We start from the raw sequence: 18,755 nt of genomic DNA, 5'->3' as shown, positions 1-18,755 counted from the left end.
AAATCCTTTTTTTTTTTTTTTTTTTTGCCCCCCTCCCCCCCCCAACAGTGAAGGGAGAGCTGTAATCATAACTGAGAAAACGAAAGCAAAACCAAAGTGACTGTTTTGGAGCAGTAGTCTTGCTTTACTAAAACATCTAATACCTGGCTAGAAATAATTAGCCAAATAGTTTGAGGTTCTTATTTTTTTGTTTTTCAACCCTGAGGTTATGTTAGAAGGGTACTGAGCTGTTGTGAACACATGGTGAACTATCTTGCCATATACCTGGGGGGTTTTATTATTTTTTAAAGATACGTACTTTGACAATAGCAGCATAACATTGGCCTCTTACAGGTTTTTTTTTTATACCACATTGTAGTTTAAATGAGTACGTCGTTGATTTTTCAAGTATTTTTTGTTTTCTTTCAGAAGTCAGAATTTGTATCTTGATATACTTAATTTAAAATACCAAGCAAGAGCTTTTAACAAAAAAATGTTATGCAGACATAATTTAAAAGACAGTGTTTGTCAGTGATGCTGTTGAAGTAGAACAGCGCTTGACTTGTTTTGTGATACTGTTGTGCTGCTGCTTTTTCTCCAGGGTTTTCAAGACAGGAGCTGACTAGTCTCCAGGGCATCAGAGGAAAACCACACATTAGCCAGACACAGCTTTCACCTGTCCGTCTTTACCTAACTGATCTGGACCAGTTTTTACACCACTGGGCTGTGACAGAGGTAATACATCAACACTAATTCTAAATGACAGCATACAAACTCCGAGTGCTCTCCCTCCCTTTTCCAGAGATGCCGAAATTTTGTTGTGAGTTGAGTTGAAAAAAGCATGAAAAATAGAATAGTTGTCAAACAGACAATGTTTTTTCTACAGCCATCGGATAATATTTTGAAGGAAGCTGCTTTAAAAGGTGAATGTTCAGACGTGTAGTATGCAAAACGATACTCATGGAAAAAATGGGTAGGAGCCTCGGTGGAAAACTCTTAGACACTAATAAGATTAAGACCAGCAATATGTTTTAGCTTTCAAAAATAAATTAATTGTAAAAATACTAATTATAAAAAGTTTTCTTTGAGAGTAAATTCCACTGCTAATTAAAAAGGACTTGCATTAAATGAGATTTTTAACTTGGAAGTAATATTAAGTTGGCATTGGTGATCATTTAGAATAACTTCTGATGCTTAATTAATCAAAATTTAGTGGGATTAGAAACTTCACTGTGAATTCAGTTCCTGCTTGTAAGATTGTAGAGCTGAAAGCTTAATTTTATTGTTGGTTCTAAAGGGACCTGAGCCACCAGATTTTATTCAAAACAGGTGCATTAGTCTTCATTCTGGCTCAACTCTCTTTATTGCTTAGCTTGCCAGAAACTACTTTAAGGTGTGAAATCATGTTTTAATGACATGCCAATTTGACAGTATTTATGAAATCTCCATCATGAATACAGAAAGAAGAGTGTAACAGAAGTTTTTAGTTGTATGATTTATTCTGGGGTTTCGTGGCAGTCTTTTTGATTCAAGAAAGCAGTGTAGAAGATTTTTTCTCTTCTAATTCATAAAGTTGAAGTGATAATCTACCGAAACTAATGACAGTCTGAGGCATATATTGAATGTGTGCTATTACATATTGAAAAGTATTTTAAGCAAAGTTGTCTTTTGATACCATGATTGACACACATCCTTAGGTGTCCTGCCTTCAGGCAGTTGGCCCGTGAAGCAGCTAAACTTTCTAATTTGTTCCTCTCTTTCTCTTCTGGGCAGTAAGGAAGCATTTTCTCACCAAAACTCCTTTCTGCATTGTTGAAAGACTAGAATGCTTTGTCTAACTGTCCTGTACAGACGCGTTCCCCTGCAAATGCACCAGACAGATGACTTGTTTCTCAAAGAGTTAGCATAATCCCATCCAGCATCTGAAGGATTTATATATACTTTACCTGTTTCTGAAAATGCCACTTATTGTGTCTTCTCCTTCCTCTTACTGCTTCTCTTCCACAAATCTATCAAAGTTGGTTGAGAAACTACACAATAGACTATTTTCACTTAGGGACAGTTTGATTATAGATAGCTTGTTTGTGCCTTTGATTCCTGGTTGCAAGTTTGATTTACTTCTCCTACCACGATCTTTTCAGTGTTTTGATGCCGTCAAGGAGAGTCGGTATTTCCAGAAACTTGAGACTTGCTTTTGTTAGAGTACCTTTTCTTGAGAGAACACCTTGCATCTTTCCCAGGTTCTCAGAAGTGGATGGCAGTCATTAAGCAAAGAACTGGATATCCTTGGTTAGTAATGAAGGAGGATTTGGACGTCCTTTGGAGTGTTGCGCTACTTCTGCAGTTACGTATCAGCCTGAAGGCTTTTCTGGAGACTTAAGTTATGAAAGAGAATAGGAACAAAAGCCCCACACATCAAAAATCTGCATGAAGAGCAATGAGACCACCTAGGCCCACCTCACTTTGTAGACTCTTAACCAAAGGGAGTTCTGAGCTGCTGCTTACAACTCTGAGCTTGAGAAAGAGGTTGGAGGCTTTTCCTCTAAGCACATTCACAATTGTGGAGAGGAAGTTTGTAGTGAACCAGGTTATGTTGGATACACCTAGGATGTGATCGGGAAGGGTCAGCAAGGATTTACGAAGGGCAAATTGGGCTCAACCAACCTGTTAGCTTTCTGCAAAAAGGTGACCCCACTTGAGCAGGAGTGTTGGACTAGAGGAACTTGAGAGATTCCCTTCCATATTCAGTGATGCCATGATTCTTTGAAAATTTCTCCTCTTGAAAAAACAGAACTTTTGTTTCACCATTGACAAATCTCTTTGTTATTATTTTTGTTTTTAGAGCATCATGAGATTCCCAGTATGGGGAGATTTTATCTTTTACTTGGTAGGTTGTAACACTTACGTATGATGTGGAAGTTAAACCGTTCCCATTCAATGCTTAGCAGAAAGACTGGTGGTATTCCAGTGCTGTTCAGGGTGTTCCCCCAGAATTTTTATTCTTTTTCCATGGAATTTGTGGACAGAAAAGTAGAGGCAAGTCTTCAGTAGCTTTCTCTGCTGCTAGAGAAAAATTAAGATATTCTTTCCTCTTGCCGCTGATCTGGTAATAGTGGTGTCTGGGATACACTGTTTGTGTTCCAAATCTCTTTGATTTTACAAAGAGAAGAGATCAGTTTTAAGGGAACCACTTCCCTTTATGAATCACAGGATTCCATTCATTTTTCACTTGGCTGGTTTTGCTTTCACATGCAATCGTAGATATGGTAAGTGATGTATAAACAAAACTATGGTGAAGTTACCACTTAAAAAAAAAAACACAAGTCAGATGTTAGGTTTTTAGATGACTGTTTTCTCTGTGTTTAAATATCTAATACAGTGCTGTGTTGATGAGGTTTTAGGCGTTTTCTCTTTTTGTTGTTGAGTACCATTCTCCATCAATCATCTTCATCCATATTCTATTTCATGTTCAATTTGTAAAGAAGACGTTCTGGGGAGTGTAGTCCATAAACACTTTGGGATTTAGAGGCTGGGCCATTTTTTAAAAAAAAAAAAAAGGGCAGAGGCGGGAAGAAAAATCCTGGCTTGAGAAAAACCTTTCAGTTCAAGATTTGCCAGAAGTTGCCCAGGAATACTTTTTGTAGAGCAAGTAGTTTCCACCAGGTATTGAACAAGCTACTCTCCTCTCAAAAGAAAATAAACGAAAGAGCAACAAAACCCCCCAAAACCCAGAGCTGCAACCTCTGGGGAGAAGACGACTGCCAGAAAGTCATGAAGCTCTTCTAGGATGTCTTGAAAAGGCAGTGTGATACAATGGCTCTTTGTGCAGTGAGTTTGAGGGAGGTGGGTTTGGAGACCACTTTCTTCCAAGTGGACATAGTTCAAGGTGTGACACATTTTCAGAATCGAAATTGTGTGACAGAACAAATAGCTGCGACAGAAAACTATTTTATTTAAATAAAGGAAGTGCTACAGGAAATAATAAAACCCAGCTTGAATTAGTCATGCCTTTGGTAGAACTGTGGCACAGCTTCTGAATGCCGAACCTTTCATGCTTTCCCTTGCTGGATAAGGAAGTTTATGGTGATGCTGTAATGTTAAGCAAAATATTGGTAGTCATTTAAAATACCTAGTAAGTGAGAACAGCCCTCCGTTGGCTGCAGAGCAGCCAACATTCAGACCTCTACTTTATGTTGAGAATTGTTAATTTAAAAGAGTTCTCATTGTGTAGTTGTAATTCAAGGTTTCCTCATAATGGAAAAATATTTTATGGTGGATGAAAATAAATAAGGAACTGATGGAATTAGGATTTGACAGCCTGGTTTCCTATGAATAAATGAGACTAGCGATCAGATGATTCTTTTTTTATTAGTCCATCCATCTTCCTCTTCTCTTCCACCACTAGTTTTGTCTAAATGATCGGCTGTGTTTTAGCTCTCTGCTAAAAGAATAAAGTTGCAAATACTAGTTGCCCAGAAGTTTTATGAAAATAAGCAGATGGAAGAGAAAACAAGTGTAGATTAGGACGAGGCAGTTGATAACCCTGTTTCTGGGTCCTGCTTGGCAGCAGCCAGCTGGGCAGCCTGCACGTGCCCCACTCTGGACCAGGCTCAGCCGATGCTGTCGCTTGGCCTGTGGGGATATCGGGGGGTTGTGAGGCAGGAGCAGCTGGGGTTACGTTGCTGAAGAAATGGAAGAGCAAGGGATGAAGGGTCCCAGGCATGAATCTGTAGGAAGCCACGGCTTGTTGGCTTTCTTTTTCACTGCTTGACTTTGTTTTCAAATCCAGAGGAAGGAGGAAGGCAGTCCCAGCTTTCTGTCGCTAGCTAGCTGTACTGTGCAGCAAGTGGTGTGTGTTTCTAATGGTAATGAACTGTAAGAGGGAATTTAATGTAAAATGTACATGTGTTAGAGATGTGGAAGAAGAAAAGATGTGCCTCTGGTGAGAGAGCAAGTTGTGTAAAGGAAGAGAATAGCTTGAGGCATTTTCAAATGGCCGTTTGGACTTTTGGAGTGTTAATATAACCAGTGCAGTCGGTAGCACGTGGCTAACCTTAATTGGTGAAAAGGCCAAACAAATGCACTCCTGATAGGAATTAATGCTTTTAAGTGGTTTATAATAAAAACTATTTTGAGATGGATACTGTTTGTAACTTTTTCTGTCTAGAAGGTGGTAATTGGTATAGTGGAAATCTCAAGTCATGTTACTTTTTTTGTGGAAGCTTTTAGGTAATGGTGACTTTCACTTAAGGAGCAATGCTTAAGTGAAGTGTCCCTTTAAATGCTATTTTGCTTAACTGTAAAGGTTAATCTTCATGTTTTGTCTAAAAGATGTTAAATGTGGCAACCTTGGTTCCTTTTCCGGAGTAACTTCTACTTCAAATTACTTCTGTTTCATTAAAGCCAATTATTTAAAATCCTACCCCTGTAACTGAAATAGATGGGGCTCCAGAATTGCTCCAGGGTTGCAGCCTTGGGGAAGAGGCTTCAGTCTTTGCTCATTTTAACCATGCCTGTAGTGTTTGTCAGCAGTGTTGTTTGCTCCCTTGTAATTGAATTGCTCTGCCAGTATCGAATGAAATGGCGCCAACAGAAATGAACAGTTTAACAAGGTAACCGTGTATACATGATAATTTCTGTTGTAATATTTGATGTTTGTGACACTTGAACATTTTGGAGGGAGAAAACAAATGATAGTTTGAAGGTTGTGCTGGAAGTTGAGATTCTAGAGTTATACTGAGCACATAGCTGACTTGAAGAAATAAAATACTCAACGTTTAAAATGTTTAAGAACAAACGCTAGGGAAGGTCAGCTACTTTTAAAAGCAGTCTTGAATACAAAAACCTTGGGATGCATGTAATAGAATATACTAATCCATGTCAAAAACAGAGAAGTCTTACAAGTGAAATAGAGTTGGGAAGGCTGTGTCTGCACTGATATGCTATGAAAAATTATGACAAATCAATAAAGATAGCAAGTCAATGCATGTAAATTAAAAGTCCTGCAAGGATGTTTGTCTTGAGAAGTAAAAGGCAGTGTTGCAGCCCTGTAGCTTAACTTCAAACAGAGATTAACACTTACAAAAACACCCTAAATTTTTAAAACGTAGATTTTGAGTTGAAATTCCTGTAAGATTTCAACTTGTCTTTATTGAAATTTCCAGGTTAGAGTGACACTGGGGACAAAAAGCAGCTGAGGGTAAATAGTATCCCTTCTGAACTAGAAATATGCTGTAATTTTTAACCTCTTTGAGGAGGATAAAAGAATTCTGTATAAGCCTGTTAGCATTTTGTAAAACTACATCATATCCAAGTTTAATGTTTAGAAATTAAAATAATGGTTTTTTCTTGAAAAGTAATGCAAATTCCAAAGAAGCAAAAGAGAAAGTATATAAATAAATGTAATACCTCCTAAAATGAATAAAGCTCTTTTTCAGAGGTCTGTTTCATAATTTTCGTAAGACTGAGAACTTAAAACAAAACCAACACAGCTCCCCCCAAAAAAACCCCACCACCAAAAACACCCCCCAAAACCAATCCAAACTCACCAAAAAACCCCCAATAAAACCCAAACACCAAAACCCAAACTCCCAAAAACCCTAACTTGATCTTGAGGCCAGTGCGCCATTGTGCCTGCATCATGTACGTCTGGCGTATCTTGCTGCATCTTATAGCTGAGAGCTCACAGGTTACTGCGTGTAACTAATGTGAATTAACAACGCCACAGTTACTGTGCGTTATGCTATACGTTCACATCCTGGCTTGTGATACCTCAACTAAATTTGCTCAAAAGACAGTCTTTGTGGGACAAGAGCTGGCTTCCCAAGTGAATGGTTTTCTGTGTTTTCGAGCCCTTTTGTTTAGGGAAGGGGCAGGCAGGTGAATTTGGACACTTGTACATCAGATGTTCCTTTGACCATCCTGCACATGGTCGGACAAGGAGGCATCCACGAGGAGGAGGAATCTGCCGCGGTGACATTTTATAGCTGTGAGGAAGCTGCAGAGCTGGGAAAGAAGGGGTTGTTATGGCTGCAAGAGGATGAAACAAAAGCTCCTTGGGTAGCAAAGCTATTTCGTGGTGTCCTTTCTTTGAATTCTGTTAGCAAAAATGGCTCTGAGAAGAGAACCAGACCTATGCTGTTTTTCAGGTCTGGTCTGCTCGTGGATTGCACATCAGCTGTTGAGCATAAAACCTGGTTTTGCTGCCAAAATAATATTTTCAGAAATGCCTGTCACTTAGTGAGACAGTAGGGTTGTCTGTAGCCCATAGTTCTCCGCCTCCTGGTGCCAAATCTTCCTGGTGCCCAGATTTAAACACTTGATCAACTTGTTGCACAGGAGGTGAGCAGTGGTGATTGCCACTCCTGTATTTGTGTCCACTGGCAAATAAAGGTAACTTCACTTGGTTTAGTTGACTCTTAATAACAGATTTAATGTCAGACTGCATGCCACAGCCAAGGAGCCTGCAGCTAGGCAGTCACCACCATTGCTTCAAGAGGAGTTTGTATGCTGCAGTTAGGCTGTTTGAGCCAAAAATTGGACATTAGCTATGTCTCATAACTACGTTTCATAATTCTTCTAAGTCTTTGGAAATATGTACTCTATCAAGATGCAGGACACAATACCTGTTCTTAATTCTGAAACAAGTTTCTGTGTTCCTGTTTTGCTACTCTGAATGTAAAATTAGCCCCATAGTAGTTTTTTTTTTCCCCGTTGCCCATCTACGTAATGTTCTCCTGCAGACTTCATTCCTTCTTTTTGGCTTTTCCTTTTGTTTTGTTTTATTGTGATTGTGTGAGGGTTTCATGTGGGGGTTTTTTGTGTTGTTGTTTTTCTTTTTTTTCTGGAGTCACTGAATCAGGAATACCTTTCACATCTGCCCCTGTGAGCTTAGCCAAGGCAGATGAACAAAGATCTCTTGTTGTACGCAGCTTTCTCAACAACTCAGGGCACTGTTAATATTGCCATGTCAAATCAATTTAGTTCAGAAAGAGAAGCAGCACCTGTCAAGGGAGTACACTGTCTGATAAGCTAGGGTGCTTCGGGGAAAGCTGGCCAAGCTTCAGACGACAAGCTTCATTGCCTGCCCCATCACCTGAAAACTTCTCGTTTTCTACGCTCTGCAGTAACATGCTACACGGGATAGAGTCCCGCTCGAAACAGTCATTTCACAAGGGCTTGGGAATTGACTGCAGAACAGCCTGTTACATTTTAGTTACCCATGTTTGAGGTGGATGTCAATGTGAACTGAAAAATACATTTTTAAAGTTCACATTAGGATATAGTGTCTGGTGTGTGCCAACTTACTTTTTTAATAAAATCACTTCTCTTGGAGTCTGAAGTGTCTTTCGTCCGACTCCACAGAGTAACTTGCTAAAATACTTGATCCATTATCTTTCCTGCTTGCATGGTTCCTCTCTGTGCTCACGCTTGTGTGTGTGTCTTCAGAGGAAGGTGAGTATTTTTCTTTGAAAGAGAGTACTCAGCAGCATGATTAAGCTTGAAATAATATGCAGATTTTCCCTGAAGTGTTACTGGTAAAATATTTCCCCGGGGGCTTTTTGAGTCAGGATTCTATCGTGTTACCGGAAGCATTGAGTGATTTAGGGAGTGGGAACGATTAAATAATGAGCAGAACATTACTCTTGGTTCATCATTTGTGCGTGTTCCTGTTGCCATGAGGGCTCGGGTTGAGACTGGGCTTCCTCAGGTCATCCCAACTCTGCCTTTCGGAGCTGAGAGCATCTTACAGATAAGCAATATTAAACTGATGGATTCCTCTGATGTGTTACTGATGGATGGATAATCTGATGGATTATTCCTCTGCTTAGAGATAAGCTAATATTAACTGATGGTTTATACATTACAGCTATGAAAAGCCTGCTTCAGACTGGATTAAGAGTCAGGTTCGCTGTCAGCAGCAAAAATGCTTTTAATTTATCCAGTTGAAGCCTCGACTAAAATCTCCATGGTGTCAGGATCTCCAAAAAGCCCAGAGAGGGTTCCTGGGCTGCCTTCCCAGTCTTTTTTTTTTTTTTTTCCTTCTCCTCCTCCCCATTTTAGCTGGCTACTGTTGAAGTATACCAGACAAGGAGGCTCGTGTAGTAACTATTTCCTAAAGTATGAGTAGGGAACCTGCTCTTGTAGTTGTGTGGCTCAGGAGTATCCTGGGTAGTTGGGCTTGTCTGATCAATAAGGGTTAGTTTGAAAAAACTGCCAGTCGATTATAGGGTCTGTAGTATTTGCTGCCTAATGCTAACAGTGACAATCTCTGTATTTAAGAGAATGCTTTTCTTTGGCTTAATTTATTCAAGTGGACATTCAAACAAAATTAAAAATGAAGAAAAACCCAACCACCAAAACCTCCAAACCAAATCTGTTATAAAATACTTGTCTCAAAAAGATAGAACCCCCACCCTACGATCAGAAACACTCGTTCTCTGTGTATTCACTTCAGTAATACTCTGAAACAAAACTACTCTGGCTTTGGTCCAAAACCAATCTATGAACGCACCAAAAATGTGATAAATGCTAATCAAATGTAAAATAATGAATCAGCTGTGACATTTTATTATGGAAATTAAACATCATGCAAACCCTTGCCTAAGGAAAATAAATTGTCAGGAAAAATACTAATTTTCATGTGATAATTAAGTTTTCTTTGCTTTTCATTTCCATGTCTAATAACGTTTCAGTTTCACTTTTTATAACAGGCATTTGTTATGAAAGCCATTTCAAGCAGGATTTAATTTAAGGAATTGAAAAGGATCGCCACTCCCACTTAATTGTAGGAAAACAAAACTGGATGTAGGGAATGGTTGCGTTATTTTGAGGGTCAGAAAGACCTAAAAGGCTGAAAAACCAACTTGCCAATGCATTTTACCGCAACCCTTCTAAGCAAGCATGCTGCTCTTCAATGGTACGATGCCCGTTTTCCTTGCCAATTCTGGAAGAATCTGAGTGTCGGTGAATTGTATCTGTTACAAAATTCTCCTACAACTTGTCATCTCAGGGAGAACCTCAGCGGACTGTTAGGCTTGTTCTAGGGATGTAGTCCTAAGGGTGAAATGTTAATAATGGTTTTATTAATAATGAAAAACCTTAGTTTGCTGGGTGGGCCTGGTGGAGTTGCCTTCAAGGTCTTTAATTTGTTGGCCTCTGTGCGTAGCATCATGTGCTGACGAGTATATGGCACACCGCATTTGTAACCCTCCTAAGCTCTGTCTTAGCAGCAACAAATGTCTCCTGCGTTGCCCCTTTCATAATCGTCTTGCCTAATTTCCATCTCATCTGCATTCCCAGCCAGCTGTGATCATTGTTACTTTTTGTGGTTGTTTGCTTATATTTGTTTCCCTGCAGCGGTTTTCACCTCTTTGTTAGATTTGTAAGTGACGAGAATATCCCTTCTCGGCTATAGTTTTGCCAGCCTAGGCGGGTTCAGGTCTTTCCGTTGACGCCTGTGAGACAGGATCTCTGTCCTTTGTGCAATTTTTCTATGCTCATTCAGTTTGAATTTACCTTTCTTGAAAATGAGTGACTCCTATTTTGCAAGGTATGTCAGAAATGGTCTAAGTAGGGTCTCACGGAGTAGTATTGATGAGACGATCAGTACTCTGTCTGATGGCTTCTATTGTGATTATTTTTCCATCCTAAAGTGACATTTGCCCATTTTACAGTTGTATCACAACCACTTTGTGGTCAGTTGTTAACGCACAGAATTTTCTCCTCATTTCCAACTGTTAAAACTCCTAGCTGCACGCAGAAGTTTTTATTAGTCTCCAAGCGCATGACCCGCCACTTGTGTTTCACTGACTTTTTTCTGTATCTGTTATTCATCAAACCCGTGCGATCTTTTCTATAGGTTAGTCCAATCCTCCTGTCTTGGCAGGTTGCTCAACTTTGAGCTGTCAGGCGACAGATTTCATCAATGTAGCTTTTACCTTTTGTGTAAGCGTTACTCGTTAAAATACGAGGTCAGATTGGCGTCAAGAGTTTGCCCTTGACATGACAATCCCCAGTAGTAACCTCTGTCTCAGCTTGACTTTATTCCTTGACACTGTTAATACGCAGATGTTTTGAGCCCATTTCTTGGGAATATTCCAGAGTACTTAATGTTTGATCCCTTTCAAATTGCAGTATACGGAAGCACTACCGTATCTAGGATGGAGTACACAGTTTTAATTATATTATTTCACTATTAAATAAATGTATAGTATCAAAACAAGGGCATTCAGTGCAAGAGTATCTATAAAATTGTCTTTAGTCCTACTAATCAAACAAAATATTTGCGCAATTACACCTATAATACGGATCAACGTGAGCAGTGTCCTGACAGTATTATGTCCGTCAAGCAGATGTGTTAAGGATCGCCTGAATTTGGCCAGCTTAAGCAGGGCTAAAAGCATGTGTGGCGTGACTTTTTGAGAAAAGCTGAGCACACTTCGATATCACCACAAACGATACTGCTTGGCCGTTTCTCATTAAGCCACCACTGGCATCCCCATTACTTAGGATTGAGTTTTCATACCAGAGGATCTTGAGTTAACGGTTCTTTTCCTAACCTTCCCTTTCCTTGGAGTCTCTCTTCAGCTGGAAATGTTGTGGAGTATTGGTTTTGACCCAACATGGGTGATGTTTTCTGTTTTGTCATGATCTCTTGTCTTGACCTGCCCTGATGCAACTTCCGTTTCAAAACCAGGATGCTATCACAGAATTTAATCCCTCAAGTCGGCTCGTTCTGTGAAAGTTTTCTTTAGCTCTTTCTTCAGTCAGCAAGGTGTCTTAGAGGAATGGTTTTTGCTTAGTCAGGGTATTTGTGAAACTCAGGGACTTAAATTCTTCCTTCCCTCAAACATCTGATCTTGCTGTTCTCTTTCGGATTCCCTTAAGCGCAAACAGAAGATTTCATTTCTCATATATTGGTTCTTCCATCTTCCTTGTCCTTAGCAGGACGTCACCATTGCCAGTGGTCTGATCAGGCACTCGCGTTCTGGGCGCTGCTCTCTGGAGGCTCTGGCTGACACTCTGGTGGGGTACGCCACGGATGTGAGGAGGGAGCTGAGCCAGGCTCTCTGAGTAGTGGGCAAGTTACTGAAATAGATGGGAAGGAACAGGCTTTCCCTGTTCCTCAAGCCATCTGCCGAGGACTGTCGTATAGCTTACTAGCAGGTCTGCTGGAGCTCTGCTTTCTTTGTCCTTATCCAGAACCCACAGAGCATTTCATGGGGTCTTGGTCAACTTTCCTCCCCCCCCGCCCCTCCATGGCCATTCTCACCCAAGTGTTTTTTACTAAAAAATGAAGATCTGAGTCTTCAGTTTTGTTTTGTGAGTTTTTTTGTGGTGTGTTTTTTTTGTTTGTTTGCTTTTTTATGTTTGTTTGTTTTAAAAAAGCTTCTTTTTTAAAGCCATCATGCCTCTGGACAGCTAATACAGTTTGCTAGTGCCTGATGATATAAGCACCAGAAAGTTTTTGGCAGTTTGTAAAACAAGATTTCCCTTTGTAGTATTACATTTTGTATTGTCTTTGAACATGATGTTTTTGGCAGGGTAGAGGAAAATAAGTTGGAAATGAATATTTGCTACTTTCTTCTTTGTTATATGATTTTTTTTTTTCTGTCCTGTTTCACTGCGATTCCTCTGTTTCATGGTTGATAAAGTTACTTGTGAAGTTGTCTTCTGAAATGCTTCAGCTCTGAGGAGAGGCATGTGGAGGCTCGGTGTGGTGCTGTAGCTGGGTAGAGTATTTTTCTCCTTCTACTTCTATCACATAGGTAAAACAAAGAAAGCCACTACCAAAAAAACTACTGGGGTCGACCGTCATCTCTTTAAACATTGAACAATTTCTGTTGACACTGTTACTCTTACACACTGTAAAGAATCAATACTTTGAGACAAAGCTGCTGCGTCTCCCTGTAGGTACTTTGGGTTTAGGTCTGTCAACAAAATATGAGTACACACTGATTGATTGCTGGTTGCATTCAGAGTACTTAAACATAACTTTGTTTTATTAAAACAGATGATCTGTCACAGCTTGTCCACTATACCTTCACAAAGTCAGTGTTTTGACATTCTCCAGACCGGCATCTGTAAATACCTGGTAAGTACCGTGTTGTCTTCTAGGTTAACTTCCTTGTGATAAATTTTGTAACGGTCTCATTAACCTTCACGTCCACTTACTCCGTATATTTCATGTATAATTTCAGCACTTGCAAAAACTTTCAACAAGATTAGCGGAGTTTTAAAAAAATATAACTGTTGGTATCCAAACTTACATGGATTTTTTTTTTTTTTTTTGGCTGATTTGTGAATAGTTCAGCTTGTTTTCAAGCCAGGACAACTGTAAATGAAAGGCTTCTTGGTTTGGTTTTGTTTGCTAGCAGCTTTAGACAAGTCTTCTAGTCTGTCGTCTTCTAATTCTGAACGCTCCCTGAGCTGAGGATGGGGCTGGCAAAGCCAGAGCTGGGTAACAGAATCGTAACGGACAGAATTTGCCGTTACCTGGGGTGCTGCCTGCCGAGAGGGAGGACCTGTCTGTCCTCCCGCCGAGGTGGTTCTGCGGTCTAACAGCTGCCTGCAGTTCCCGCTCTGGAGCCCTACTGAAAAATTACTAGGCCAGAGCTTCCATAGGGACTGGCTTACCTATAACTGTAGGCTGGATTTTGGGGGGGCAGGTGTTGACTTAAATCACAACTTTTAAATCAGCTTATGTGTTCTTCTGTGCTGTCCCTTCGAGAGCAAATACTTCAGTGGATTTTTATAGTCGATTAGACTGCTGCTGCCCACATCTCTAACTGGATGACGACACCTAACAGGGAAGAAAGGCACCGTGTAAGCAACGTCCTATATGGGCGCTTGTTTGAGCAGTTTCATCTACTGGATTTGTATGAATTGAAATGTCTGCGTTCTCATCCTCTTCCAGACTGGCTGACTGGCACGTTTCATCAGCACTGTTGGCTAATTTGATCTTCAGGATGCTTCTTTATATGCAGACATCAGTCTAGCTTGCTATCATTATTCCTATTTGTGGTTGGTCAGGAACATCATTATTAGGGGTTTTTTTATCATTTAGTGCCTCAGTTTCGTGCAGTATTCAGCAGGGTCTTGGTGACAGTTGCAGTCTGTCTTCTGTCACACAGGAATGTCCTTCTCCTACCTCTGCAGCTGGCTGGTGCAGGGTCAGCTTGGGACAGCGACCTGCGCTTGTGGCCTTGAAATACCCCTGGTGTCTTAGCGTGGAAGGATTGAAAAGTTTGAACCCGTTGTTTTTTATCTTTTTCCTCTCATGAGTAATCATACCAATGAACTACATTCCTGTTGTGGTTTAACCCCAGCTGGCAGCTCAGCCCCACGCAGCCCCGGTGGGATGGGGGTGAGAGTCGGAAAGGTGAAAGTGAGAAAACTCGTGGGTTGAGATAAAGACAGTTTAGTAGGTAAAGCACAAGCTGTGCACACAAACAAACCAAAACAAGGAATCTGTTCCCCACTCCCCATGGGCAGGCCGGTGTTCAGCCATCTCCAGGCACAGAGGGCTCCATCACCCCTAACGGTGACTTGGGAAGACAAACGCCATCGCTCCCAATGTCCCCCCGTTCCTCCTTCTTCTCCCCCCAGCTGTATATGCTGAGCATGACGCCATATGGTATGGGATATCCCTGGGGTCACTGGGGTCAGCTGTCCCGGCTGTGTCCCCTCCCAACTCCTTGTGCCCCCCCAGCCCCCTCGCTGGTGGGGTGGGGTGAGGAGCAGAAAAGGCCTTGGCTCTGGGTAAGCCCTGCTCAGCGACAACGAAAACATCCCTGGGTTATCAACACTGTGTTCAGCACAAATCCAAAACACACCAGCTACCGTGAAGAAAATTTACTTGTATCCCAGCCAAACCCAGCACAATTCCACATTTCTGTAGCTTGTACTTTATTGATCTTTTCTAACATTTCTAAAAGAAACAGCTGACCTTGTTAAGTGAAGCAACTGCCTCTGGCAACTTAAAACAATGTAGTTGCAGGTGAGCAAATTAGGCTGCTCTAAAACTCCTTAAATTAGGTTTTTAATAAGATAAATGGTGCCACATTAGGAATGCCTGAATTTTTTTTTACGGCTTTACAGGACAAAAATCTAGAGTAGTTACTCAATAGCACTTCAAAATTTAAACTGCTTTCTAATTCACTGCCTCTGTGCAAAAAATTATTATTTCTAACTTATTTATCATGCCTATAAAGTCCTTACTCAAGATGATGTTCTCATTTTAACAACAGAAGAGTGTCACCCCAGCTGTGGGCCCACCATATGTTCCATTAGCTTTAATGTAAGTCGCCTCATAATGCTCCCATTCCTGTCGAGCCTGTTGGATTTCGAAGGAGACTCACCCTGATGACAATCCAGTAGAAGCTTTTCTTTCCGGAGAGTAAATCCCAGTTTCCTTCTACCTCAGTGACTGCTCACCGCCATTTCAAGGGACGGGAGGGCTGCTCTGTCCCATGATGTACGCTTCAAAGGAAAGATCTGCTCTGTCCCAAAGATGCTGTTTGTGCCGGAACCATCTCTCAGAGCAGTGCCGGTGTTTTACCTGCGTTTGAGATGAGCGTTTATTTAGAGGGGATGGAATGAAGCTGCTGGTTTAACCTGTTGGTACGGGTGGCAGTTTCTTTGCAAAATAGGGATATGAAAAAACGTGGTAGTGCGTAGAACTTGAACAGAACCAAAGTAATATTTGTCATGATATGAGAGAGATTTATTCAGCTCCAGACACGCTTGTATACCAGCACAAAAACTTGTGTATCAAGTGATGAACTTGTTTGTTTGTTTGTTTGAATACAGGTTGGATTGGTTGTAATACCCGATAGCACAGCTGGATCTGTTCTATGTGCCATAAATAAGCTCTTGGATCAAGCTTGCATCCTAAGTGAAAACCTGCACAAGTTCTTAGCCTCTTGTTGTTACAGTCTTCTGTACTTTCTGCTGACTTTAGACAAAGAGGATGCAGAACATGTACAGAAAAGGTAATGCTGCTGCTTTTACCATGTTAATCGTCTCTGCCTTTATACTCACAGGTATTTAGAGATGTAAAATGAAAGGATTTCCACCCCCCACCCCCCATCCCCCCAATTTATCCTTCTGTCTCACTCACTTCAGAACAGTACTTGGATTTAAGAAAAACAGCTGCAAAGTCAGCTGGAGTTATTGACAACAATAACTGAAGAAGGTTTCCTCTCAAATGGTTCTAGTTAGTTGTCAGAACCAACCTGACTTTAGAAAGGCGGACATTTATGCCTTAATCTTTACCTTTAGCCTTCAGTTTCATTAGATACATTGAAAAGCAGTGTACAAAGGATTTGGCTTTATAAGCTTGTACTCTTAACTGACTCGATATTTCAGCTTTAACAAAACTTCTCAGGCATCATTTTATGGAGTGCAAATCCATTTGATGTAAAAAACCCAAAGCTACAGATACCAGATTTAAGTAAGTTTATTTTCCTGTATAACAGAAATGTCTCTCATCAGTTTAAACTTCAGATTTTTCCTCTGTTCCACATACAAGAAAGTTGTTCAAAGCTTACTTAATATTTAAGACGTGTTTTTAAAGCTGGAGTCCTCCTTCACTTACTGCATTAAATGGCTTGCGTATCACAAAAAGCTGATCCCATTGTTTGATTTCTTACGAGTCTTAACGAAAGATTCAGGCGTACCTGAACAATGACTGAAACAGAAACCTCTTCCCAGCTGCGTAAAGCAGAAATCGCACTGTGTAAGAGCTTCAGCAACATTTGTAGCTCCAGGGCAGGACTTTACATTTTTTTTCTAGTGCTGTACATAATTTTAGAATATTTTCAAGTTTAGCCTTTTCTGGTACAAATTTCCTGCTTTGGCACTAATTGTGGTGAAGGCAGTTGGCGCGACTGAATCCAGAGAGGCACGTTTCCTCGCACAGCTGGGAGGTGAGTTCACAGAAGCATACTTGAAATACGTGTCCTGGATCATTTCAGTTTTTGTTTTCTTTTCCTCTTAGGGATATGCTGTGGGGATCGTGTATTTCTGCATTAGCACTCCTGCCACGATTACTGAGACTGATGCTGCAAAGTCTGCAAGTGAGCAGGATCTGTCGGGAAGAACTGCCCATCGTTGCTCAGTTGCTTCGCTTACTAATGCAACACGGTCAGCTCAGGAGCCATATGATCACAAATGAATTTCTGGTGCAACAGATTATCAAGGACATCATGGTATGAAACAACTTCTTGTTTCCCAGAGACTACAAGGATATATACGTCATGTTTATTTAAAGTTTATTTAAAAATTATTGCAGATGCTGAAGAACAGATGTTTAGCTAACCACAAGTTATGATTGTCTTTTGTTTGTCTCGAAGTCCAGGCCGCGTAGGCAGCTGCTACTTGTCTGAACTCTTGTGGTCATTGCAGAGACGAGAGTTTTGACGCGTAGCTTGCACCCGGTCCAGGGCCCCTGGTTGGCTTCCTAAGGAAATGCACTGGAAACGGATTACCCACACGGCCTGTCTGAGGGAGAGCTGGCCCAAAATAAGAAACTAGTCTTTCCCATTTATTGGAGCAGGAGTATGTAGGTGTACAAAGATGTTATTAAATCGGACAAGCTCTCTTAAGTATGTACGGTGCAAAATATACTCTCTCTCAAATCTTGCAAAACCCAGCGGTTCTAGTCATGTGTCTACGTTCCAGTGGTTTTGAGACTGACAGTTGCTTCTCTCTTCAGAAAAAAATAATCTGAAACTGCATTCACTCAAAGCTCTCACAAACTCTGCCCTCAAAACTACTCTGTCCCACAGGTTTGAATAAGTAAGCCGCACGTATCCCGTTAGTAGCTTTTAAAAGGTCTGCTACCAGAAACACAACCTCAGTGGGGGGGAAAGCAGATGTCAGAGTATTGTATGCTGTTCTCCAACAGCGACTGAGGAGGTCGGTTTCCTTTGGTGTTGAAAACACCTCAACCAGTTTGTGTGATGTTCCAGTGTGGGTGGGTCGTGTTTGTCGCTGAGTTTTCTTTTTTTTAACTGCTTAGGAACGCTAAGGAGAGTGAGTTACTGGCCCGTGGGCTACGTTGGCCTGTTGGTAGCAGTTCTCCTGTAGACTGGGGGACTGAGCTCTCCTGCGTAGAGTAGAATCACGCTCATTTGCATTTTAATTGACTAGAAATTGCAGAATTGGAAAGTAAGCAAGCCACTATAATTAGGAGTAAGGAAATCGCATCTCATGTAATTCACACGCTTTGTAATGTTACGCTGGCTTAGTGTTCCAAGTAGTAACAGTTCATGATTTTGGCTTTAACAGATGTCCCACGTTGAAACGTATAAATGAGAACGACGTCACTGTGTGCAGGTGAACGAGGCCACCTTGTACCTGTAACGGCGCACCTGGTTAACTGTCAAAAGAAAGCGAAGCTTTGCAAGCGCTGTGGGTGCAGTTGAGATTCACCTTTTTTCCCCTTGCTTTCCAGACACTGAAGAGTGGTGAAGTCCAAGAGCAGTGGCTAACAGACCTCCATTACTGTTTCAACATCTACCTTGCCTCTCACCCCCAGGGACCTGGCCCTCTGAACGCAGTCTACTAAAGAGGTCAAACTGCATTATTGTAAAGCATTTACTTCTATTTAGTTTTGAATGGAAGATGTTGGAACAAAGCTTGTCAATTTTTTTGTAAGTGAAACAGAATAAAAATTTTGCAAAGAACTGCATACCTCGGTTGCCTTTCTTTTCGAGCGAGTAGATGTTACTGGAAGTTGTTTGAGTAGATGTGGTGACCACAGTGGGGGG

At 41.0% G+C, this 18,755-nt stretch overlaps 1 protein-coding gene across 1 annotated transcript in view; it reads left to right on the top strand.

Moving 5' to 3' along the window:
• LOC104160547 (testis-expressed sequence 10 protein homolog) overlaps window positions 1–18,676 on the top strand; it is a 19,445-nt gene extending 769 nt beyond the window's left edge. The window contains exons 2-6 of the mRNA XM_009698688.1: window positions 581–714; window positions 12,995–13,075; window positions 15,793–15,974; window positions 16,982–17,192; window positions 18,440–18,676. Of these exons, the coding sequence (XP_009696990.1) occupies window positions 12,995–13,075; window positions 15,793–15,974; window positions 16,982–17,192; window positions 18,440–18,553 (588 nt within the window). The 5' untranslated portion in view covers window positions 581–714 and the 3' untranslated portion in view covers window positions 18,554–18,676. The remainder of the gene's footprint in view (window positions 1–580; window positions 715–12,994; window positions 13,076–15,792; window positions 15,975–16,981; window positions 17,193–18,439) is intronic.
• Window positions 18,677–18,755: the final 79 nt, after the last annotated feature.

The sequence above is a fragment of the Cariama cristata genome, unplaced genomic scaffold (genome assembly GCF_000690535.1).
Source record: "Cariama cristata isolate BGI_N322 unplaced genomic scaffold, ASM69053v1 scaffold16004, whole genome shotgun sequence".
Classification (NCBI taxonomy): domain Eukaryota; kingdom Metazoa; phylum Chordata; class Aves; order Cariamiformes; family Cariamidae; genus Cariama; species Cariama cristata.
This window is presented reverse-complemented; position numbering and strand designations above follow the sequence as displayed.